The sequence below is a fragment of the Anolis sagrei genome, chromosome 2 (genome assembly GCF_037176765.1).
Source record: "Anolis sagrei isolate rAnoSag1 chromosome 2, rAnoSag1.mat, whole genome shotgun sequence".
NCBI classification, from domain to species: Eukaryota; Metazoa; Chordata; class Lepidosauria; order Squamata; family Dactyloidae; genus Anolis; species Anolis sagrei.
Genome location: NC_090022.1, coordinates 72,502,296 through 72,528,740, shown reverse-complemented (window position 1 = coordinate 72,528,740; position 26,445 = coordinate 72,502,296). Strand labels below are relative to the sequence as shown.

General features: G+C 38.9%; 1 protein-coding gene across 3 annotated transcripts in view; it reads right to left on the bottom strand.

The window, feature by feature from the left end:
- The window catches only part of CACNA2D2 (calcium voltage-gated channel auxiliary subunit alpha2delta 2), an 809,616-nt gene that overhangs the window by 192,327 nt on the left and 590,844 nt on the right, over window positions 1-26,445 (bottom strand). For all 3 annotated transcript variants that reach the window (XM_067463620.1, XM_060765787.2, XM_060765788.2), the window contains exon 6: window positions 1,424-1,562. In XM_067463620.1, coding sequence (XP_067319721.1) covers window positions 1,424-1,562 — 139 coding nt within the window. The remainder of the gene's footprint in view (window positions 1-1,423; window positions 1,563-26,445) is intronic.

Sequence of the window (26,445 nt, the reverse complement as noted above, 5' to 3'; positions counted from 1 at the left end):
TTTGTTAAGCAGAAGCATCAACATCCCAAGAAAGATGCATCTCTGTTGCATTCTGTCGACATTTCTTCCCCTAAAATGAATATAAACAGCAAAGCTTGGTGAAAAAGCTTGCTAGCTTTGAATGTTCATGTAGTATATTTAAACCTTTTAGTTGGCCTAAAAACATAACACTGCAATGTTTGTCTTAAGTTTGTTATATGCAAATAGAAATATCTCAAAAGTTTTCTTCTCCCCGGGTTATATTACAAGAATTTTTGTGCAATGTTTAATTATTTTTAGTATTTGTGGACTTTAAAAGCTCTTGTGTTCATATAAAGAATTGTGCTGCAGGCAAATTCTTACTTTATAGCTGATGCACACATGGTTTTCTTCCCGCTCACTAGCCTACATGCTGGACTAACAGAATCCCAGCTTGTGCTGACAATCATTGAGAACAGAGTGAGGCAGGTCACAAATTCATTAATTTTGATGCTCTTAAGTCTGTTTGAGAATTCAACCCACAAGCAGGGGGAAGTGGGGAAAAGCAGAGGGAACTGTCTTACCCTGTTCCCTGCCATCTTTCCCCGTCTTCTGCATTGATGTCAATCTTTCAACTGCTATCTCCTGCTTTTGACCATTTGGAGTTGGGTAACATCCAATTCCTGGAGATGGATTTAGGGCTCCATTTCCATGCACTGTGGAAATTGACTCCCACAGAGTTCCACCATTAGTGCCCTTACATCATGTGATGGCCTCCATGGGACCTCTGTTTTGGAAGCACATGGAAATGGAGCCATAATCATGCATCACATATCTCCTTAAAATGTAAATCCCCATCATGGAATTGGAAACTAGGTTTTAGTTACCTGCCAAAGCCTAATACTTTTCTGATTTATGTCCCGTGTCAGCAGCGACTTGAGAAACTGCAAGTCACTTCTGGTGTTCTGGATAACAATGTCTCTGACTGTTGACCATGTTGGCTATGGGTGATGGGAACTATAGTCACAAACAACTGGAGAGTAAGGAGAAGGCAGGAATAAAAACTGACCAAAAGGAGGTGAACAGCATAAGCAGCCAAATCATCACTTGTAGGCACCAAGAGAAAATCTCATATGCAAAGGATGAAGTAAACATCTATTTCTTTATAAGTTATTGATCAATGAGTGCAGTTCTCCCCATTTTGTTGCTGGAGAATGGGGAGCCTATCCATCATCATCAAGTAGGTGAACCTATTTATGAGAGACTTCCAAGATACCCTGGCATCAATCACCTAGGTAGGGATAAATGATTTTATTAAGTCCAAAGATAAATTAAACTATTAATCCTCTCTGTCTTACATAGGAAGCTCGAATCTATGGACATCAGATCTACAGTTTGTCTACCCTATGGGGTTGTTTTCAGTCTCAATATGAAGAGTTTTGTGGAAAAGTTTTGTGGAACTCACAGCCTTTGTAGATGTCTGTAGGTATCTGCACAGCAGCGTAAGAGTAGTTAACCTTGGTTTTAAAATGTTCATCTTCTGTGAAATCCAGCTTCAAAGAGTTAGAAGTATCCTTTTCAATTTCTTCTCCATCTGGATCATCCTGGGGAAAGAAAAGAAGACATGCCATGAAAATTCAAGTCAGTTTTCTACAGAACTAGCCAATAAAGGACAGAATGAAAGGTAATATCTGATTGCTAGCAGATGCTGAGTGGGGAGGGAAAAGAGAAACCCTGTAGAAGTTACAACATTTCATTGATGGTGTAGAGCAAGCCAGTTTATAACAAATTCATAAATGTTGATTTGCTGCCAGTGCTAAGTAAGGACTACTGACATCACTGTCTCATACTTCCATAGGATGCAGCTGAACGATGAGTAGGTGAATGCTTGAACAGTGCCACTCTATCTAGGCAATACTGTTCTGTAACTTGTAAAAGTAAAAGGTTTCTTTCTCCCAGTCACTGCTTATTAACAGTCACTGCAGTGCAACCTGCAACCATAGGAATGGGCAAGCCAGAAAAATGGGCAGAAAAATCTTCCAAGCTCTCAAGACTGTTTCATTAAACTATATAGAACAAAATGATGGAAGGGGCTAGACAAGTTGATTTTAGAAATCTTGAGAGTATTGTCAGGAGAACCCACATCCCTTCCCCCATAAAACAAGAATCACCAGTTGGGCAAGATCGTTTTAAGGTAGAGTCAAAATGTATAAATGGGCAAGCTTTGAAGTTCTCTAGAACTGTTCATCAGACTAGTCAGAACAAAAAATGGAGGGAGGAGCTACACTATTTTTATTACACACACACACAATATTTATATCCTGCCTTTCTCAAAGGGGTAGACAAGAAGCAGAGAGATCCAAATTGTTGACTACTTGTTCTTAGGGCTATGAGGTCTTCTACAAAATTCAGCCCCAAGATTGAGATTGGAGATGGAATGAGTCACAGACATCCAGCCACTCAGACAGCAATGTCAAATGGATATTCAGATAGAGAGGCAATGGCTGGTTGCATTATTTGCCTCTTCCATTAGCCAAAACACACAGGTTCTGGACTTACACATATTTTTTTTTATTTCAGCGGTACAGAAATAACCACAGGAAATTAACCTTGCTGAAAATGTCAATATTATTCCTAATGCAGCTTTTTACTGAGAGCCTTTAAATAATTCTTATAACAATCCTGCAGATGGGCCCTATTGCTGGTCTTAGTGATAAAATGGAGGCTGAAACACAAGAGCATGCTTAGGGTAATTAAACATGTATTTGGCTGAGTTGGGTTTTACACTCAAGCCATTTTGCTCTTGCTACGTGTTCCTAATTTCTGTTGTCCATTGTCACCACCAGTGTATTCCTCACAATCAATGGTCCATCTTGTTCCCTATAGTGTACATTGCTGGGAAACCAGGACATTTGTACTTCTCTTAGCCCTCCTCTAGTAAACTCCATAGCAACAGCAGGAGCAGCAGGAGTTGTAGTTGGAAAAGGTTGGGAGTAGAATAGCTGCTAAATCTCTTATAAATGCAGATTTTCTGCATCAGCCAGAGATGGCTTGTAAAGCAAACTGGCTAAGAAGATGAACTGATTCTGGGCTCACTTCTTGGTGCTATTTAACCTTGGCTCTCTGTTTTGAGCATCACAGTAAGTATTAAATCAGGCACCCCCTCCCTGAAAATCAATTAGCAGCGAAAGGCGACTATCAAAGAACAAATTAAAATGAAGTGGAGCTTAGTGCTCTGTCAATAAGCAATGCAAACAATATTTAATTATGGTAGTAAAAAAGATGGCAAACTCCTTGCAGCTGAGATGGGAAAATGTGCCTGCCTTTTCACACCCGACTTCTCTCTCTTTTCCCTGTACACATTGCCACAGCTTTGGCAGTCACTGAAAGAAGGGCTCATATGTTCTTTGTAAGCAGATTTAACCTGTTGGGAGTGGTAAAAATAGTAAAGTTTTCTGAGCTAAGAATCTCGATCTTCTCAGATTGGTGCTAGTGAGAAGAGTCGTGATGTCAACTTTGGATCCAGGGGCCCATGCATACCACAGTTACAACACTTTATTCCACTTTAATTGCCATGGTTTCGTCTCATGGAATCTTAGAATTTGTGAGGCTCCAGAGCAGCGTTCCCCAAACTCTGCCCTTCCAGGTGGACTTTAGGTTCAAGAATCACTGCTCGTGTGTCAAAGCAGCTAAGGTCTCCAGGAGTTGAAATCCACAACCCAGAAGGGCTAGAATTTGGGAAATATAGCTCTAGAGTTCTCTGGGTAAGGACTCTTAGTTCTCCTCCCTATGCTTTCCCAGGTTCCACAAGATATTGGCAAGTCACTTAAAGTGGAATCATAGATGTTGTCTCATAGAAAAATAAGTCCTGTGGGTATGGAGGTGAGTTAATAGTTTGTGAATAAGGGTGGTTTAGAAATGGTTTAGAACTTCTCCTGCCAATTTTCTGCAGGAAACTTCTGCCTCACTAAGCTACACCCTTTCCTGTAACAGAAGCACTTGTTGGCACATGTTCTTGATATGTTAATTCCACCTGGGAATATTTTAGAAAAGAATTAATTATTACAAAGATGCATAAGAGTTGGACATTCATTCTTATATATATATATATATATATATATATATATATATATATACACCCACTCAATCCTCCGGTCTTATGATGGAGGTGGATGTGTCCTACAAGAAGTGACTTGCTACGGAGAATGTAGAAAGTGTTGCCTCACCTAGGAAGCAAATTTATTTTCCAGCCTTTTTAGATTAAAACACTGTTAAACTAGAATTCTCACCATCCATCAACATTAGCAATGCTCCATTTGTGTTGCAATCCAATAACATCTGGAGGAGCAAATGACATTGCTTCTCCCTGTGTTCTGGAAAATTTTAAATTTGGTGACTTCTGACAAATAAATAAGAATAGAAAGAATATTTGAAAATATGAAAATGATCAAAGGGGTTTCCACCATTATGAAACTATGATGAGATGAACATCCTCACATTTCTGAGCAGAAAGGGTTATTTTTTGTTAAAGAAAAGAACATTTTTCTGCAGAAAATGCTGTTTTGTGTGCAAAACCCATGCACTGTTTTGCAAATAATATCCCCTTCAAATGACTGTGCAAGAAATGCCTTCCATCTGGAAAAACTCCCATGCTTCTAATATAACATATGGCATGTAACAAAGTGGCCATTTGTTTATTTTTTTATTAGAGATTTTACTGATTTGTCTCAGTGTAGCATGTAACTTGAAGTTTCACCTCTCTAGCTCTCTTTCAAAAACTGCCATTACATGATCTTCTCTCAGGCTTCTTTGTACAGATGCCGAATATAGTGAGAAGGCTTCATACTGCAGTTAGTTGTTTTGTAATTTCATATTTGAGTTCCTTCAGAGCTCTCAGATGAATGCCATCTGGTGCTGGTGACATATTACTCTTTCATTTATTTGCTCTAAAATGCTTCTTCTGACACATCAATTTATGACACTTTCTCTGCTTCTAGTATCTCCCTGATGCCATGCACAGTGAAGATTGATGCAAAGATTTCCTATACCAGAGGTTTTCTGCTTTGGCCATAACTTTGTTTAATGTGATTTTTACTGGGAAATGGTCTAATGGCTTTAGTCATTTTCTAGCAGACTTTCTGTTTCTGATCTACTCTCAGAAGCTATGATGGGGAGAAAACAGAAGGGGCTTTGATAGCTTTTTCTGAAATGTTTTTGGCCTCTGTAGTCTCTTACTATACACTCGAAGCAAGAATGACTGAAAGGGATAAATCCTGCCAAAGTTTTGTCCCATACTATTTCTTGTCTAAGTGTCATGCCTCTTTTAAAATGTATTTTCCTGACATTATTAGCTTCATTTCACATGTTGATTCAAGCTAGGATTCTTTCAGACTCTTTGCAGTCCTTAACATCTGAGATTAATATTTATTTGGGTAGTTATGATGTTGTTGGTACATTTGCTAAGCAACTGATCCTTTTCAGTGTTTTCTGGAATAACAAATTATGATCCAAAATCTCCTTAGTGCAAGGGGCATTTTGTGACACAAAAACGCAGATGTTGTCTACTAAAGACCTCCATTTCATAACAGTAGGATCTAGGATTTTAGAAAATTAACCACAAAAGATAACTCATGGGGGTTAAGGTATGCATAGAAACTTGGTTGTTGCAGATTTTTCGGGCTATATGGCCATGTTCTAGAAGCATTCTTTCCTGACGTTTCACCTGCATTTATGACAGTCATCCTCAGAGGTTGTGAGGTCATGGAAACTTGCTTTTCCGTTTCTGCATGGAAGTTCAAGGCTTAGGCTGAAGTACAATGACACTATGGTTGCATATCATATCAATTACTTATTTAGAAAGAAGGTTCAGTTCTTTATAAGCATTTTTTTAGGAAAAAGGAAGTTTTAACCTGAACCTAATCAGTTCCTGAATATGTCCTGAAAACCAGAGGTCACAAGCACTGTAGCTGGGATTCCTAAGTGCTAAGGATAATGCATAACTGTTAACCAATGGATCACAAGAGACATTTGCCCTGTCTGGAAACATCTTACTAATAACAAGACTAATTGTTTATACTGTACAAAGCCACTTCCCATCTGGCTCAATATTATACACTACTTGCCTAATGCAGATGAGTTGGCGACACATGGATCCCAACTTTTCTAGATGGCTCTTTTTCACTGAAAAGAACAGATTGCATCTTCTGAAAGCCTCACTCTTTAAAAGATTGCTGCTATGTTAATATTAAAAGAAACCCTCACAATTTTCCAAAGTCAAAAGAAACCCTCAATTTTCCACCAGATTATTGGTCTCTGAACCTTGTGGATGACTGACTATGTGATATGGGCTCTCCTGTAATGATTTAGTACTGTAAAGGTCAATCAGAGGTCTTTCCTGGGTTCTACCTCTATGTCCCACCTCGTAATTTAAGATAATCCAGGGAGGCCCTGCTCTCGCTTCCATCAACATCGCAAATGCATCTGGTGGGGACGAGGGACAGGGCCTTCTTGGCCGTGCCCCCCCCCCCAACCTATGGAATGCACTCCCATATAAGATAAGATCGACCCCATCCCTTTTGGACTTTAGAAAAAAATAACATCATGGTTTTGGGATCAGGCTTTCGGACAATAGGCATAAGGAGCACTGTACTAGACATAGACTGGAATTATGTTATGGCTGAAGATATTGTGATAGTGTTTTATGGTTTTATGTATTACTGTTTTAATGATTACTGTGTATTTAATTGCGATATTATTATAATTGTTGGGTAGCAGCGTTGCATCGCTACTATATGTAAGCCGTCCTGAGTCCCCCTTTGGGGGTAGAGAAGAGACGGGATAGAAATACTAGAAATAAATAAATAAATAAATAAAAATAATAAATAACTAACTCTGTCACCAGCAGTTTTGCTCACGTCTTGCAGATTCTGGCCATAGGGAGTGGGTAGGCTTCATTTTCTCTAACACCTGATGATCTATTTTTAGCAGTTCACAGTATCCATAGAAGTCTTTAAATAAGTTGATTCTCTTTCTATCAGCTTTCTTCACCATCCAGTTTTTACAACTGTGTATAGAAGTTGGAAACACAATGGCCAGGACAACCCTGACTTTGATATTCAATTATACGCAATGCACTATGCTCTTGAAATCAGTTCTTTTGTATGTGGCCAATGGATTAAGTTCATTTTGGTGATTCATACAGGCATAATTCAGTTTCTGAGATGGCAAGAAGGACCTGTTTATTGCTATCTATCTGTGATGCTCAGTATGTGTTAGACACCCCTGCAAACATTAGATGATTATTATTTTGTAACAAGATGTTCAAAAGCCTCCTTTTCTGATAGAATGCCAGGCTAATAATGCTCTTGTATTCAAACATCACATCTATTGATGCTGCAAGATTTACACTGAAAAAAAAGGATATTGTTTGGTTTTGAAGCAAAAGCTAATTTTAGCTCTGTAAATATGACTATGGAGGACATAGCAGATACATACTTCATTCTAAATCCTAACCTTGAAAAAACAAAAACAAAATCTGGAATCCTTTTTATGCTCTGCATTAGACTTGCTTTTTAGAGAGAGGTTGGACTGGGTTCTTCTTGACCATCGTAATGCGGTGTCACAATAGAGACTTGAGAGATGACAGGAAGAATTCAGACTTCTCATGTTGTTTGTTGTGAGAAAAGGTATCACTTGCTTCTTAGCTGTTTTCCTGTCCATGGTTTCTGCTTTATGGCAATCTGCTCTATGAGGCAGAGAACTTTCCAGGGTAATTTGGCTGGCATCGGACTCCCTTCTCCACATAGTATCTTTCTTGTTCCAGCACATCTCTTGAAAAACTGGAGTGTGCTATTTGCAAACTCCAAGTATTTTGAGAGCTAGGTTCCTGCCAGGCTTGGCCAGCACCAACACTGCCATAAAGATACAGGGCCAGTAATTACAGTGAGCCACAGACTATAAAATGCTCATCTGATAGCTTAAAAGCATTTCCCTTTCTTCCAACCACTTAATTTTACATGAATAAGAAGGCCAAGACAGGCATTAGAAATAAGCATTCAGATAACACTGCTCTGCCTGCCAGAGCTCTGCCTGCTGTATTCTCCAAATACATCTCATACCTAATTGGTCTTTTTGATTGCAATTGCAACTATCAAGTGAATTTGAAACACCAGAAACTGGGCTACAGTCTCATCTCCAAGAGAAGGTTTTGTCTGATGAGAACGAATAGTTCCCTCTGGTCTTCTGTGATGGCTGAAGTGATGCCACCTCAGACTGACATGGTATACTGGACAAGGGGAAGACATGAATCCAAAATGTTAAGGGGATTTCTTGGTCAAACAAACAGGATAATAATTGCTCCAGACTTGGATGCCTTTGAGAAACAGATTAGAAAGGAGAAAAGAAATTGTCAACCATAAGACCTTGGAGGTACATCACAGCAAGCATGGAAGAAGACAACTCCTTGGATGGTTCACAGTGGAGAACCAGTGTGTTTTAATTTACAACAACAACAACAACAACAACAATTTTATTTCTTACCCACTTCTCCCTGTGGCTTGAGATGGGTTACAGAATCATTAAACACATAAACATTGTAAAAATACCACAAACACACATATTTAAATTGATTTCTATTAAAATACACATTAAAACATATTTCTTTAAAATACATTTTAAAATCACAAAGCAGAAATTAAACAAAGTACATGAGTTTAAAATTCATGGTTAAAACTGGCTGGGTAGGCCTGTTGGAAGAGATAGGTCTTTAGATGGTTTTTAAATTAACTATAACAGTCAACTCTTCACATTCACTGGGGGTAGGGGCACAGGATCCCTATGAAAGTGAAAGATCACAGATAAAGAAATTGTTATTTTCCTTACCTGAGAGAACAGCTCTCTAGAAATGTCTAGATTTTCCAGCATGGCCCTATAGTCAATTTCCACTGGAAGTTGACCAGAAAATCACATTGGTGGATGTAGAATTTCCTAAAACCGTGTTCTCTTTAGAAATCTCTGGGTCCTTTAGCATGACTGGGGGGGATGACCACAGAGTCATGCATAGAGATATCTAGAGAGGACATTTTAAATCAAATCCATGAAATAAAATCCACAAAAGTCAAAACTGCAATTGCGGAGGGACAACTGTATATGACTGCAAAGATTGCAGAGGAAATAATGATGTTACAAATCTGATGGAAAGGAAAACAGTGGTCTATATCAGGGATCCTCAAACTATGGCCCAGTCCCTTTCATGCCACCCTGAGTCCATTTCAGGAGATAGGGCAGGATAGAAATAAAATTGTTGTTGCTGTTGTTGTTATCCTGTCTCCTTTGTGCTGCCCCACCCCTTTTATGCCATCCTGCCCCCTTTGCACAAACAACAATCCTAATTAACTTGATTATCTCATCAGTCAAAAGCAGGCCCACACTTCCCATTCAAATATTGGTATATTCATGTTGGTTAATTTTTTTCCAATTTAAATATTGTCTTCTTTCAGATATGTACACTGTGCATATTGTGCATTCATGTTGTTTTACAAACAATAATCCAGCCCCCCAACAGTCTGAGGGACTGTGAACTCGCCCTCAGCTTAAAAAGTTTGGGGACCCTGGTTTATATTATGCATATAAATAAAAACAGAGAAGAAAGACAGGAAAGCTACCAGAAAGATCACTGAGGAAAAAAACAATGGAAACAGTGCTCCCTCAAATAGACAATAATAATAATAATAATAATAATAATAATAATAATAAGCAGGTATTAATTCTCCAGGTCTCTGCTTGAATCAGATGATTAGCCTTTTCTCCCAGCTGACCCACTGGATAATGCCAGATGCCAGCTTTAAAAACTGTTAAAAAGAAATTAATAAGCTAATGAAGCCAGCAGACTCTTTTAATTCATCTAGAAGAAAACTGGCAGCAAGTAGTTGCATCAGAGAATTATTTTCTAATGGGAAAATAATATATAGGTGAGAAGAAGTGACCAAGGTTTTGACAGGCACATGCTTAACCCACAGCAACAGTTGGGGCAGGAATTTGTGATCTAAGGTAAGCTGATATCCTAGATATGAGCAGACGAAGAAAGAACTACTGAAGGGTCTTTTGGATGGAGGTGGAGATTACTTTTCGATGGAGGTAGATGGAGGCATTTTTATTATTACCAATGAATAGTTGCTGCTGCTGACCTTTGTAAGTAAATACAAGGTGAAGCAAGCGTTAGAGAAGTGCTGGCAACTCACACACCAGAACTGGATGTAACAAATCAGGTAACAAAGTATTATTCAAGTTGAATGGAGAACAGACTGGCCACACATTCCACCTTTGGAAAGCACTGGCCACTACCTCAACCATTCTAGCGCTTTTTTGACTTTCTTCTGATTAATTCTGAAACTGTACTTTGTGAACAGATTCAGAAAAACAGGCCGTGTCTGCAGAATGCTCCTCAGTATCATAATATGTTGTGGAACAAACTCTCTGACAGTATGACAAAGCTGTAGGGAACTCTAATAGAAGTCTTCCCCATAAGATGGGTGTGATGTAGAAGAATGACATCCTACAGATGTCATTCCATACAAAGGAGGCAAGGACTGATGGAAGATAGAGAAATGCTGCCATGCTTTGGATATATGAGAAAATGTGACCCATAACAAAAGGCAATAATTCTCAGTAAAGTAAAAGTCAGTAGGAATATAGGAAGACTGCATTACAGTTAGCTTGTTTCTATAAAGGAAACTGTGCTCCCAAATTTGTAGAACATCAGCAGGGCTGTTAGTAGCAGTATCTTTGAGAGGTTTCTTATTCATAGGGTCACCACAACCCAAAGTTAACTGATGGCACATAACAGTAACACATAGATCTGAAAGTACACATCTTAAATTCTCACACTAAAGAGTCACCAAGAGTCCACAGGAATGGAGAATCTCCAGAGAACTAAGAGAAACCATACAAACAGCTACAGGGCCCTTTAAGGTCAGCATTTCTGAGAAAACAAACACGGTAAGTCCTGGAAGTGAATGCCCCATTGCTCTGTGACTGCGCAGAACACTCAGGAGACTGAACAAATACTCAAAGGCATAAGAAGATGGATGAAATCAAAGTCTCATCTAAGGGAGCAGCCTGGTCCGCCAGTGAGAAATCAGATGCAAATGGAAAATCAAAGTGGGACACGAGCACAACCATTCCCCAGCAATAAGTACACAAAAGCACATCAGGAGTAGTAACCACTGGAAGTTATTTATTATTATTATTTACAGTTTTTATATTCCGCCCTTCTCACCCCGCAGGGGACTCAGGGCGGATTACAGTATACACATATATGGCAAACATTCAATGCCAGTTTGACAAACAACGTATAACAGACAATACACTGAGGCTATTTAACTTTTTTTTTTCTGGCCGCCAGGGGAGCTGCTGCTTTTCATCGTCCATCAGCGACACCGATTAAGTTCTTCCGCATTCCACATTCCCCAGAGTCTTTTTTCTTTATGGCCTCATAAATTAGTTAGTTTTGCCTCCCACACAAGGTGGTACCTTATTTTCCTACTTGACAGATGCAACTGTCTTTTGGGTTGCAAAGGTCGACAACAGGCTACACAATGGCTGGACACCCACTCCAGCCCGGGCTGGCTTCGAACTCATGACCTTTTGGTCAGAGTGATTTTAATGCAGCTGACACTCAGCCAGCTGCGCCACAATCCCGGTGCTTGTGAATTTATATAAATCAGCAAGATGACCCTGACCCCAATGTGGACACAATGCATAATTCCAGCTGTCACTCTTAGGAGCACAAAAAAGATCACAGACAGAAGGAAAAGTATAGGGAGCTTTTATCAAATCTGAGAATGTATTTATAACAATCGTAAACCTAATAGAATTGCATATAAAGGTAGTTTCAAAATTAAAGCTTCCCTTTGAGTCGGTGTAATGAGAATGAACATAATTCATAGTGTTGAAAAGAGTACACAGTACATATAAAAGCCTCATACTAAAAGCAGAGACATTTATTTTAAGAAAGGAGCATAATTCTTTAATGAATGAATCCATCAAATACATATTTCTTTTAACAATGCCATCCACACAAGCTCAAGCAACTGGTTAGTTATCATAAGGTGTCGAGCGTTTCTGTTCCTCAGAATCCAGACATTCTTTTATATGCAGTTTGTTAAATGACTCATGGAAAGGCATAAAAAGAGATATGGTTCCTGCCTTCCTTATCCAGAATATTGCCATTACCCCATCTTGCACTCCTATACTAAACATTAAGGCTTCACTCCTGCAACAACATACATGTTATTTGCTTGCTGAAAATGCTAAAAAATTGACTGAAAGCAAAACTATCTCCTTTTTTTGAAAAGTTGTTAAAACCTGATTCTAAGATGGCGATAGTGTTATTGTTCTTATCTGCCTTCAGGTTGCCGTCAGTATATGGCAACATTACAAATGAAAGACTTCCAAGGGTTCTGGCTATCAATAGCCCTGATCATGTCTTTTCAGTTCAGGTGTTTGGCTTCTTTTGAATGGTTTGCTATGCTGGCATTCACCACGATTGTCATAAAGTGATGGGGCATGAGCTAATGAGAAAAAAAACTGGCCTTGGCACTTGAGGTCAATGCACAGACAGTACTTTGAATCACTTGTTAGAAGTCCTAGAGAGCATTGTAGATCACTGATTTCCAAACTTCGCTCCTTCAAAAAATTTTGATTTCATCTTCCAAACTTCTTGACCATTGGACATGTTGATTGAGGCTTCTGGAAGTTGCAGCCCAAAGCTTCCAGAGCAGTGGTTCTCAACCTGTGGGTCCCCAGATGTTTTGGCCTTCAACTCCCAGAAATCTTAACAGGTAGTAAACTGACTGGGATTTCTGGGAGTTGTAGGCCAAAACACCTGGGGACCTCCAGGTTGAGAACCACTGGTCTAGAGGACCAAAGTTTGGGAATGACTGCTGTAGAGATAGGTGATCCAATTTTATATAAAGAAGCTTCTTCTGTTCCATTTGATATAGTAAAATTGTGACCAAATCATATCCGGCAAATGTAATATAGCTACAGGTGCTCACAGAGGTGTTTCTCATATAGGAGTATATATGTGCAGTGAAAAGTTTGGAAGTTACTGTGTTGGATTAGAATGCCCAGATAAAGATTTTTTAAATCCAAACATGTAACCACATTCTAGTGTAGTGGTGCTAATGAACTACATCTTTCTCCTATTTGAATTAAGCTGTTACAACCAGAGGTACTTGCCATACAACCACCTTACCAAATCTACAACTCCCATCAGACTACGGCAGCATTGCCAGTGGTTTTGGATGATGAGGTCTATAGTTCAAAACATCTGGAGGACAACTATCTTGAGGGTGACCGCTGTCCCACATTGTAGAATTGTACATACAAATTTTAACCACAAATGCTTCAAAATTCTACTAGAGCATCTTACAAAGTATTTGAAATTAATTTGGCAAGGATGGTTGACCAAGACATGAGACCAATTAATGAGTTTAATTCCTAATTCAACTGTCATGGTTGAATGTTATAGAATCATGGGAGCTGTAGTTTTACAAGATCTTTAGCCATCTAATAATAATAGTAATAATAATAATAATAATAATAATAATAATAAGAAAATTGCACAGACGGACTACAAACAAAGACACAACTCTGTGGCCTAGATGATTCACTAGAACTTATGTCACAAGTACCACCTGCCAGCAGTAAAGAATTGGTGGGATCATAAACCCGCAAAGGTGGTGGAAAATGAATATGCAAAAATACGGTGGGACTTTTGAATCCAGACTGACAAAGTTTTGGAACACAATACATCAGACATCACGATTGTGGAAAAGAAAAAAGTCTGGATTATTGATGTCACCATACCAGGTGACAGCCACATTGAGGAAAAACAACAGGAAAAACTCAGCCGCTATCAACACCTCAAAATCAAATTGCAAAGGCTCTGGCATAAACCAGTATAGGTTGTCCCAGTGGTCATTGGCGCCCTGGGTGCCATGCCAAAAGATCTCAGCCGGCATTTGGAAATAATAAACATCAGCAAAAGGCCACCTTACTTGGATCTGCGTGCATCATTTGAAAATACATCACACAGTCCTAGACACTTGGGAAGTGTTCGACTTGTGATTTTTTAAATGCGAAATCCAACATATAAATCTCGTTTGCTGTGACATATTGTGCTTTTGTGTCAGAATAATAATAATAATAATAATAATAATAATAATAATAAATCATTATTTGTATCCTGCTACCATTTCCCCAGGGGGACTCAGGGCAGCTAACAGAAGCACTACAGTGCCACATCTGAATCACAATACACACTATACAAACACACACATATAAAATATATAACATAAATATAAAACAACTATGTACGTAAAATCCCATTAAAAATATAAGAATTATTACATTCCCTAAAATAGAGTAAAACATGTGAATAAGCAAACAACAACCCATATCAGCCTGAGTCCCCCTGGGGAGATAGGGTGGAATATAAATTATTATTATTATTATTATTATTATTATTATTATTAATAATAATAATAATAAAGTGTGGAGTGGCACACTTGGATCATTGGAAGAGCCATATTTTAAAACTCGACCGAAAGGCTTGAGGAGTGGGGGCAAGTCTAATTTCTTTAGGTAGGGAATTCCAGAGCCGGGGAGCCACTACCGAAAAGGTATTTGAGATTATGGTGGGACCGAGAGAAGGGCCTCTCCAGCAGATCTCAATGCTTGTATCAGTTCACAGAAGGAGATGAGATATTGAAGACAGGTTGGACCTGAAACAAATGGAGCTTTATAGATAATTACCTGCACTTTGAACTGGGCCCTAAAACTTTTTGGAAGCCAGTGGAGCTGCTTCAGGAGAGACATGGTATGACCCCTAAAGCTCTCAAAGGGCGTTATCTCTTGGGGTGGGTGGGTCATATATCTGTGGTGTTAAGTCCTGTTATATTGGAAAGCGAATTGCATAATTTCTCAGAACCCATCACACATTGTTCTTTCTTGCCTTTTCTCCTGAAATCACCCATTTTCAGATTTATCACATGAGCTAGTGCATTTTTAAACAACTGTTTAAAAATGGAGAGGGGGGTGCATGGGATAACACCCAAAGAGTATTGGTGTCACACCAAACTGCATGTTTTCATAGCATTGAGCCCTGGCAATTAAAGTGGTGTCAAATTGCATTAATTCCACAGAGTTAATATATGATATCTGCAGAGGGTAAAATGATTTCTTGAGAAATATGAAATGGAGCTCACATGTACAAAGGAGAACCTTATATTCAACTCAGAAGCAAATGTCATAGTAAGCACAAGATTTTGCAATGCTGATCATCTCAGACACTGCACTGATTGACAGGTGCAAGCACTGGACCTCCCTCCTATCTATTCAGTTCTACAGAACAACAGACAACCAATTGCTTCTTGTGCTATATATGTCTTCCCCATGATCCACACATTTGCAAAATAGTGAGCTGAAAACACCGTGCAATGCATGAAAAGAAACTAGGAATGATTTGACGCAGATAGGAATTGGACCCAAGAGTTGGCAACTCTAACAAGCAGCCACAACTGCTCATTTCCAGGGGGTGTCAAGAATCGAGCATTCATGGAAACAGATCTTTGCTTCCCTGAAAAGAACATGATCATTGCAGCCCTGAGGGGTTAGGTAATGATCCTGATTTTCTACCACCTGCTTACTTGTACGGATCCCAATTTAAAGTCTTCCTTGCAAACAGCTTATTTATAGCAGGTGACATTTCCTTCAATAAGAAGTTGCCACTTGGAGGGAGGTGAAAATTTTGCATTTCTAAAACCAGTCCCCCCCCCCCCCCAAGCCACATCAGGTCTGTCCCTGACAGGTGCCAATTATGGCATCTTTCCACTACAGACACAAGGAAGGGAGCAGACCTCCTACTCGGCAGTTCGTCTCAGATGACAGTCTGACAATATAATTGGGGTGATGTTGTAGAGGAGAGCAGTGAAATAACAGAGGAAGGAATTTAATCCTGCATGTGTGTAAAATGGAATTGGGTGTGGGAAGCAGAAAAGGATCTATAGATATTGTATTTATGCTGTCCAGACTACCAAGAAATGCACCCGAATCTAGTGGTTGCCTCTTTGTACTTAGTTGTGTTTCTGGCACTGAGCTAGAATTTGGTCTGCAATTCAGTGTCCCAGAATTCCCTTATCTTAAAAAAATCTCATTCTACACTTTGAAAGCTTTTGTTGGGAATGGTAAAAGATATACAGAAACACAGGGAGCTGCCTTATGCTATGTCAACCCATGGATTCATCTGGGCCAATACTGTCAACTGTGGTTGGAAGCAGTGGTTCTCCAAGATTTCAGCGGGATTCTTTCTTGGACCTATTTTGTGATCCTAGTAGTCCATGGTGGTCTTTTATGCAAAGTCTAAACAGGTTCAACCTCAATTAAGCTAAAATCAGACAAGATGTTGAGGGTAGAAGGGTGGGGGTAAAAGGTATACAGACAATTTTATGGGAATTAAGGCCTTGGGATGTTTTTATTTTAACTATCCACTTGTTGGATGTGGAGAGGCACAAATTGTTTATGCCCATTCCAGGATAAAAGAGCTAAGGGGCTTCCTTTGGTGAAGGAATAGTGTGGCTTTAAATCTAGTGAATCTATCACTTGAATACTCTTAGGCCACTTCCAGACAGGGCTTAAACTTACACTGAAGTGGGTTCAAGTCCCCATGCCACCTGCCCAAAAAACAGGCTTTCTCTGTGGGGTGTCCCCATGCCATCCAGGCAATTACCAGCTGCCATTAAGGTACCACTGGAGTCCTCCTAGCATGTAGAAATGATGTGCCAGGAGACGGGGGGGGGGGGGGGGAGCAAAATCACTCCCCCCCGTCTCTTGGTGTGTCATTTCAATGTGCCAGGAGGACCCCAACAGTACCCTAATGGTGGTCCAGTAAGTTATTTCTTCTTTGAAGGGATTTTTGGGGAGGAGGATAACATATTGCTCCTCCCAGTTTTTGGATGTCCAAAGAAGCAAGATGGGAAATGGGGATTCCCCCCAGGTAGTTCCAGGTAGCCCCAGAACTAGCCGTGGGTGAGTACCCATAGGCCCAATACCCATTTAGACTCGAGCCTTTCAGGAAGACCTGGATCTAATGAGATATCAAATTAATTTGGGCGAAAGCAGGGTTTACCTGTCTTATCCCAAATTAATTCACTTTAACCGGAGGGTCTACCTGGAAGGGCCCTGACTTCTAGGCCTTTAAATGGTTATTACCCATGGAAGCAATTCTGAGATGTGTTTTCTACCATGTCTTCAGTGTGAAAACCCTTATACTGTATGGCAGAACTATTCTTTGCCAATGGGAGAGTGCCTCTATCCCCTCCTAATTTCCCATACCTGGAGGATCTTTAGGTCAGGATTTTCCCAACCAGCTTTGAGCCTCCTGAAATGGTGAAAACCTCCAGAAAAGAAGAGACTGGAGATACCTGAATTTCAGAAAATATCCTACTGTGAAGAACTATCAGACAGCAGTCTCTCTAACTGAAGATGCACCTAACAATCCAATCACCATTTATTAAGATAGTGTTTTTGGTTCTTTTGGCTTCATTAATCCTTTCACACACAAACAGCCAGTCTTAAAACAACACTCATGCTATTATATTGAAATGATTTCCACATAAACACAACAGTCTGCTTTTCTGCCATTGTGGATTAAATGCGGCCTCTATTGAAATAGTTTTTGAGTGGTCCTTCTGTGAAGCTAAAATGAAAGAAAAGACAACTGCTTAAATTCTACATCTGACTTTTGCTATCATTCTTTCCCCTAGATCTTTAGCCTTCAAAAAGGAGAGGGACATGCTTTTAAAGGTGCATTGATTGAAGCTTTGATTACTCTCAGCATTTTTAACAAGTTCACAGACCTATGATTCTCCAGTTATCAAATTAGCATTGACTTTAAAGAAGAGCAAAAAAGGAGACCGAGTTCCATGTGCTGAGAGGCGGTAATAAATTACATTGTCACACGTGCCAAAGTGTGTGTCTATATATTTCTGGAGTTTTATGAGACAGTCTTCATAAAACTGGACCATTAAGCAAAAACAACAAAAAACAGAGACTATCATTGTTCATTATTTATTTGTAATTCCAGGTAGTCAGGTAGAAAAAGAACCAATGAGTTCCATTGGAATTAATCACAAGGATACCTGATGCAATTACGCTGAGTGTTTTGTCTGCTTACATCTCAAATATATGTCATCATCTTCACTTTAGGAATTATAAATTCTTTACTTTAGGGATTGTACCTCAGGAAGCCTGACTTGGTCACGGTGGTCCATGCCTTAGTTACATCCAGAATGGACTACTGTAATGCACTCTACATGGGGCTGCGTTTGAAGTCAACTCAGAAACTGCAGCTAGTGCAAAGAGCGGCAGCCAGATTATTAACTGGGGCAAGCTTCAGGGAACATGCTACCCTCCCTTTTAAAGCAGCTCCACTGGCTTCCGGCAAGCTTCCAGGCCCAATTCAAAGTGCAGGTGATTATCTATAAAGTCCTATATGCTTTGGGTCCAACCTATCTTTGAGAACGCATCTCCTTCCACAAACTGTTGCGGGCATTAAGATATGCTGGAGAGGCCCTTCTTTCGGTCCCACCACCATCTCAAGCACAGTTGGTGGGGATGAGAGAGAGGGCCTTCTTCGTGGTGGCTCCCCAGCCCTGAAATACCCTCCCTAAAGAAATTAGATTAGCCCCCTCTCGTCAGGCCTTCCAGGTGAGTCTAAAAACATGGCTCTTCAAACAAGCCTTTGATCCTGAGTAATCCATGACCAATGTGATGAATCATTGATAGTACTGGCCGGCACTTTGATTGATTGTTATGAGAGATAGCCAGCTGGCAGGTTCCACTGTGTCTTAGAATTTTAGTATTTTCACATTTTTATAATTTTATTAATGAGATTTTTATGTGTTGTTGATTATACTTGTGTCATCAATGAACCTGAAGAGATACACAGGATATACTTGTGCCAGGATGATGATGATGATGATGATTAAATTCAAATCATCATTTGAACCTGTTGGCAGCATGGATTTTAATTTTAGAATCCAATTTATGTCTTTTATCATTATAACTTACACTTTTCCAGAATTCACATCTAATATTGAATGTTGTGGCTAACTAGAGGAGCACCCATCCTTTTATTTTACTGATTGTAGAGGTGCTTACCTAGTTTTATTTTATGGGTCTAGGGTATTTTTTATCTGAGAGGACTAGCCAAGAAGAAATACGCAAAAATGCTAGGTTTGCCTGCAAGTATAACAGGAGAGCTGATTGCTGAAACTGCTGCTTCCCTTATCTCTCTCTCTCAGCGTCCATCTGCTGTCAGGTGCTCCTTTGGGCCTACAAGGAAAGTGATCTGCTGCAGTACTCGGGACATTCCCTGTGCTTTGATACGGAAAATGATTCAGCACTACAATAGACCTTGTGACAATCAGTCTGACATCTCTCTTGACAACACTGACCTTCCTGAAACTGTGTGGGTTGCCCCCCCCCCCCCCTTCTGTAACAAGCAGTATTTTATTTCACTGTCAGTACAAAGGGGTCACAGCCCATGAATATTTCCCAGTCTTTTGTGTTTTCACACCAGCAAATCAAAGGAATTGAAAGCATTTTAAACAGGACCTGCACAGGTAATTGCTAAAGATTGATTTCAGGAACTCGGACTGTCACTATTTTTATCAATGAACCTGAAGAGATACACAGGATATACTCCTGTGTACATCACACTTGTATATAAATTGAGGACAGGTTTTGGGGATAAAATAACAGAGTTTGTTATGTCCCACGGATAAGTTGAGAACCATTCTGTTGCAAGGAGAAAGTGTCAATCTCAAGGAATGGGAAAATGGCCACTGCTGCCATTTTCCCATTCAGCCATTCAAAAATGACTTTCACCACTCTATTCAGAGAAGGGAATAGTTCCATTTTTGATAAGAGTTAGGCACAGTACTACCTTTTATCAAAATGAACATCACCTTCTCTAAGTAGAGTAGCCAAAGGTGAGAGCTTAGTCCATTCTAAAAGATCATAAAACAAGCACCGACTCCTCGTCCACTGTTTCTGCCACAGCGTGTCTTCTGGACTTTTTATTTCAGGAGCTCCCCAGCACACACAGTCTTTCATATTAAATATGAGAAGTAAATCTATGATTAGAAAACATCAGCCCAAGTGAAACACTTCCATTCTTCCACTACCATTTGAATGTTTTTTATACTCAGCTGAGCATGAGAGAGGGCAAATATCAATCACAACTTCTTTTAAAATGCAGAGGTTGTCCACACTGGCTATGGGATTCTGGAAGTACTAGTCCAGAAACAACTTTCCCAAATTCTATTTAAATGCATACATTTACATTTATGATATTGAGTTCACCTCCCCTCAAAAAGACCATGGATGTTTACCTTCATAGATGTCTTCTCTGATCGTCTACCTGTAAAACTGAGACTTCCCCCACAACAGAATTCTTCACTAAGGGCTGAATCTGCAGCACAAGCTAATCTCTTTCGTCATTTTGAAAAATGATGGGCCTCTTTGGGTCACTGCTCCAAACAGCACAAGATCTCAAAGCAGATGTTGCAGCAAGTGGTCTGTGAAGCCCTACCAGATCATTGCCTCACAAACTTAACAAACCCTAGATGTCAGGGACTCGATATTCTCTAGGTCAATGATTCTTAGCCACGACTGTGCAGTCTACAGGCCACTCCTGTGGGGAGAGGGGATGAGGGACTTCTTAATTTGCAGCTCACTTACTTGCTTCAACTGTGTGGCCTCTGCAAGCCTTTTCTAATAACATGCATCTGTTCTTTTAAATTGATGTTTTGACTGGATTGTGTCTTATATATAAATAATTAATATATGTTGTATTTTTAATAGGATTAGCATGGAAGGGAAATTTTGCACTAATCTGATGGGGGAGCAGGAAATTTTGCGTAGATCTAACAAAGGAGCAGTTTGTACTGGCAGCCACTTTGGGTCAATCTACAATGTGAAATCAATGCAGTTTGATATCTGTTTTTTATTTTTTATTTATTGTAGTTTTACATATTCAGTGTTTAAACGTTTTTATACTTATCACTTCCCCTTAACAAACTGTATACATAATATATATGACTTAATACCTATAATATTTAATACTCCCATTTTATTAACATTGTCAAATCACCTAGTGCTGACCCTTCACCCTAGACCAGCCAATTACAATACTTATTTCCAAAATTCCTTTGTTTTTATTACAGGTTTGTTCCCCTTACCTTCTATATATATATATATATTCTATCAATTTTCCCCATATCTTCCCAAAATCATCTTTTTTCAGTAATCCTCTTTTAATCTTTATACTACCAGTCACTTTATCATTTATTGCAATATCCCTGGTCTCCCTAAACCACTCTTTCAATTGGCACTTCCCTCCTTTCCATTTTTTAGCTATTAACAATCTTGTTGCTGTTACCAGATTGGCAATTAATTCCTTTAGCTCTTTTGATATTTTAACATTATTAATAAATGATAGCAGTGATATTTCGGCATTCCTGTGTTCTGTTTGGGTGATTCTTCTTATTTCTTGAAATACGTTTTCCCAAAAATGTTGAACATATTTAGAAGGCCAACACATGTGTATATATGTACCAGTTTCTTGACAGCCCCTCTGGTACTGCTTAGAGTGTTTCTTATCTATTTGATTTAATCTGATTGGTGTGAGATACCATCTACACAACACTTTGAAATAATTCTCTTTTATTCTTATTGACATATCTTTTAATATATGCATATTCCTCATTCCTTTCCAGTTTTGCCGGTGTATAACTTTATTACAATCTAACTCCCAAATTCCTTTAAGGTGGTCCTGCTCCTGGACTCCTTCCAACAGCATTTGGTAGATATTGTTTGTTATACCTTTTGTTCTTTCTTTTTCTTCCTTACTCCCCCCTTTGGCTAATCATTATTCAAATTTGGTAAGTTCTCTATCTCCTTTATATTCCTTTCTTATTTCCCTTAACCAGTTTGGTATCTGTATGTTTATAAGGCACTGGCATTCTTTGGCAGAGAAAACTACAGACTCTGTAAAACTACAGCTCCCATGATTCCATAGCACGCAACCATGATGGTTTAAGTAGTGTAAACTGCAGTAGATGTATATTTTGTCTACTGAGTTATATGGAGAGGTTAACTTTATCAAAACTGGGATAATATCTGACATAATGAAGAACACTAAAAATTCCAGTCACCTTTCTGAACTTCTTTTTTTTCTCTGGTTGTGGCTTCTTCCTAAACATTTTAATCCTGGTTGCTTTTTCATTTTTCCTGGATCAAGATACCCATCTAATCGGGAAACAAATGAGGAGGAAGATATCACAAACACTACATAGCCAATATGCCATGTGATCAATGAAATGTGGCTCTAGGAAGAGGTATGAAAATAAAGAGCAATCTGAACACTTGCATGAAGTACTGGAAAAAGATATGTTTGTGCCTGCTTTTTTATAAAAGGGAAAAGGGAGTGTGGGGGGCGAGGTAGCTTTTTCTGTCTATGTTTGGTTGCTAGCCCAAGTCAGGCAGAGCCACCTAACCAGTGGGATTTATGTAAGTGTTGACTTCTCACTGAATTGATTCTATGGATTTACTCAACCTGGGATTAGCAATTGGATTTAGGACACCAAAACTATTTTGAAAGAGAAAAATGTTAGGTTACTGGGATCAAACCAGGATACAAGACCTCCAATCCATCTTATTTTTTAGTTCTGCACTCAAAAGGTTTGTCTGAGAAGGGCTTTTGCAGACCCACAGTCTGAACACTTCTACACAGACTTCAGTCAATAAAAGTTATCAGGCACAATCCATCAAGTGTTGCTCCATTTCATCCCAATGCCCCCCTCCCCCAAAAGGACAGTTCTCAAAGACTGACATGCATTATACTTATGCTTTAGGTCTCTAGTCTGTTTTTTTAGGCTGCCATCCTACTTCATTTTTTGATGAGCAGCCTCAAATTCCACAAGGACCTAATAACTAGTCATTTTTCATTCATAATGGTGGAAGTGTGAGCAAACAGAGGGGAAAATATAGCATGCAAAGCCAAGTCTAAAGAATAATGTTCTCTCAGCACTACAAGTGTAGCAACAGCTTCTTCCACAGCAAGGGAAAATGATAGGTTGGATATGCAATATTTACTTTTTAATTCCAACAGATGTACTCAATGTAGATGCACCATATACAAGGGTCTTAATGGAAGAGCTCTAGTGGTTTGGAAAGATTCAGAGCCCAATTATATTTTGTAGTCGCTACAACACAAGAAACAGCTGTTGTCCCCCTTAAGGGCAAGTTAGAGAAATCTAACAATGCAGTAAAACCAGTGTAATTCTTGTTTTCTTTATTATCTTACATATTTTAAAAAACATTTAGTTACCTAATTTTCACTTCTCTCTATACCAGAGATTACGCCAATGGGCTTTGCTGTTGCCAAGTTAGAATAACATCTTTATTCAATGGTTCTCAACCTCTGGGTCCCCAGGTGTTTTGGCCTACAACCCCCAGAAATCCCAGACAGTTTACCAGCTGTTAGGATTTCTGGGAGTTAAAGGTCAAAACATCTGGGGACCCACAGGTTGAGAACTACTGCCCTAACTGATCAAGATGGCCATGGGCCAGCTGAGCCACCACTAGGCCATATTATGGTATGTTGAATCCAAACCCTCTTAGCTGAAGGGTGTATGAAATGGCCAAGGATTATAGTCACTTTAGCTTCATCCCAAGCCAGCATTGTTGCTTCATCCCTGTGATATGGGAGGCTTGAATCTAGTGTACCTCTTTTCCACCTTTTCCCCTCCTTCTGCAGAATGCAACTAACCAATAAGTTCTGCTGGTAGGTTGCTCTGTTGGCACAGCTCTGAGCTCAGCTGACAAAAGAGATGTATGCCTAATCCTAAACACCTACAGCAGATGCACCTCTGAGTTTAGGATGCCTTGTTAAATTGACAACATTATATGTACCACAATGAAAGGGCAGGGAAAATCACATCATCAGAAGTACCAATGTTTAGAAACAGATGGCATATCCAAAGAACAGCTCTTTAGAAATAGGCAATATATATGTCTTACTGAAGAACCATGTTTTTAAAAAACGGTTTTTAAAACTGCGTGATTTTCATTTTCACCCATGAAAGAAATCGATACCCGAACTCATGCTGTCTAACACAACATTTTTATTCACAGTAATCATTGTTTATTATATTTGAGTTTGAATGTCATATCAATGTAACTAACAAATTAAGGAAATTATCTGAACAAAGGAGTGGTGCTGTTATATATATCTTCAATATGGCTGGGATAGCCTCTGCTAAATAGAGTTTTGTATGAGTTACAGGCAGGAAATTTTCTTTAGAAACGTCAGCTTTGAAAAAGTTGGAAAATTAATCCACCCCTGGACATAAGGGGACATCTTGTTCATAATATAAAAAAGTCCTTTTTTGAGCTGTCATTTGCTAGTCTCTGGGTTATGATCTGTAACTCATTAAATCACATGGCCAACCACTATGAGAGAAGTCATTTTCAAACTGACATTATAAAAGGTTGCAAATTGGCCTTTGAGCATTTCAGGCTAACATGATACGATGTTATGCATCTTCTACCTGTTTATTTATTTTACTTTTGTTTCTCTTTTAAAAGGAATTCAAAGCAGCTGTGAGGTGATGCAATACCAATACAATATACAGCTTTGCAGGACTTCTTTCTTAATATAATGTGATTTCTCTTGCAATAGATCAGACAATTTGGGAACATGCTTGTCTTAGTGGGTCCTTATGGCCACACATGGCTCTCAAACTGTTCTCCAGGCCTGAAACCCACCAGATTTTACAGGGTAACTTTTCTTGGGGGGAAGGAAGAATGGATTCCTTCTTCTGGAAGCCATCTTCTGAATGGATGCGAGCCCTCCTCCACACTAGCACTCGTAGACTTTTAGATACTTACAATTTTGCATGTGGGTTTGATTTTTTCTGGCACTTTTGGCAGTTTGTATGGCTTCCTAGAGAGTGCCTTAGGCAGAAATTTGAGCCTGGAGGTTAAGTGCATACCTTTTAATTATGTCAATTTTGGTAAGTGTGCAACAAATTGAATCTAGAGTACAAGAGATTTATCTCACTATGTTCCTCCATAATACATATACAGAATGTACTGGTGTTGGTGTAGTTTTGTTCCTGAGTTGAGGAAGAGACAGTGATATGTTGCAATAAAATAAAATAAAATAATAGGTCTTCTTTTGTCCCATGGCCAATTTGAATAACACCTTCTATACTATCTTCTGCTTTCAAGGACATTGATCTGATCATAATTTATTTCTATATGATGTTACTCTTCCACTTTTTCACCAGAAATTCACATAGTTGGTGGCTAATGATACGAATGTCTAAATAAAAACCAAGCCTGATTGAAAACACCTCAGGAAAGTAAACAAACTCCTTCAACTATAATCCAGCTACAATGCTGAAGGGAAGCAAGATAATGAAGAATGGACCAACCTATGGCACACATACCTTTGGTATGGCAAAGTAAAAATAGAAATAAATTTTGGAAATCACTTTATAAGATCAGCACTGTTAAAATTTTGGGAAAAATACAAAGAAAAATTTCACTCAAAAACTCCAGTGCGGGTGTCCCTGCTAGAAGCAAGTCAAAGAAGAATAATGGGTTGGATAAAGTGGCCTACATATAAAGAAGTACTGTGCAAAAAAAAGTTACCTTCCAGCTGAAAACACAAGAAGAGATAACCCCAAAATTTAAAACCTTCTCCTGGTTCCAATATATGCAATTGAAATAATATTATAATTCCAGCAAAAAGATAGGGTTCAGTGACACTGTAAATTTTTGGGACAAATTAATTCTAACAGAAAAAAGAACATAACAAAGATATATAACAGACTACTGGAATGCTCTACAGAAACAGAATTGATTAAAAGTGTATAATAAAATGGAAAATGAAAATTGGCAGATTGATAAAATTATGTGAATGGGAACAGATGTGAAATAAAAAATTGAAATACATGTATGCAATGGACCTAAAGGAGAATAGGTACAAAATAATGTAGCGATGGTACATGACTCCACAAAAAACTAGGTAGTATGTACAAAAATACTCAAAATAAGTGTCGGAAATGCAGTTTATAAGAAGGCACATTCTACCACATGTGGTGGACTTACAAAAAAGCCACAAATTATTGGAAAAAAATATAGGAGACCTAAAGAAAAAAATACAAGTGAAGTCAGAATACTTCTTACTGAGCATGATAGACACAGAAATACAATTGAACAAAAATAAATATATTTTGCTTGTATACCTGACTAAGGCAGCAAGAATAGTCTATACGAGACTCTGGAAAACAGATGAAATCCCAAAAACAGAACAATGGTTAGATAACATGATGGAAATTATGGACATAGGCA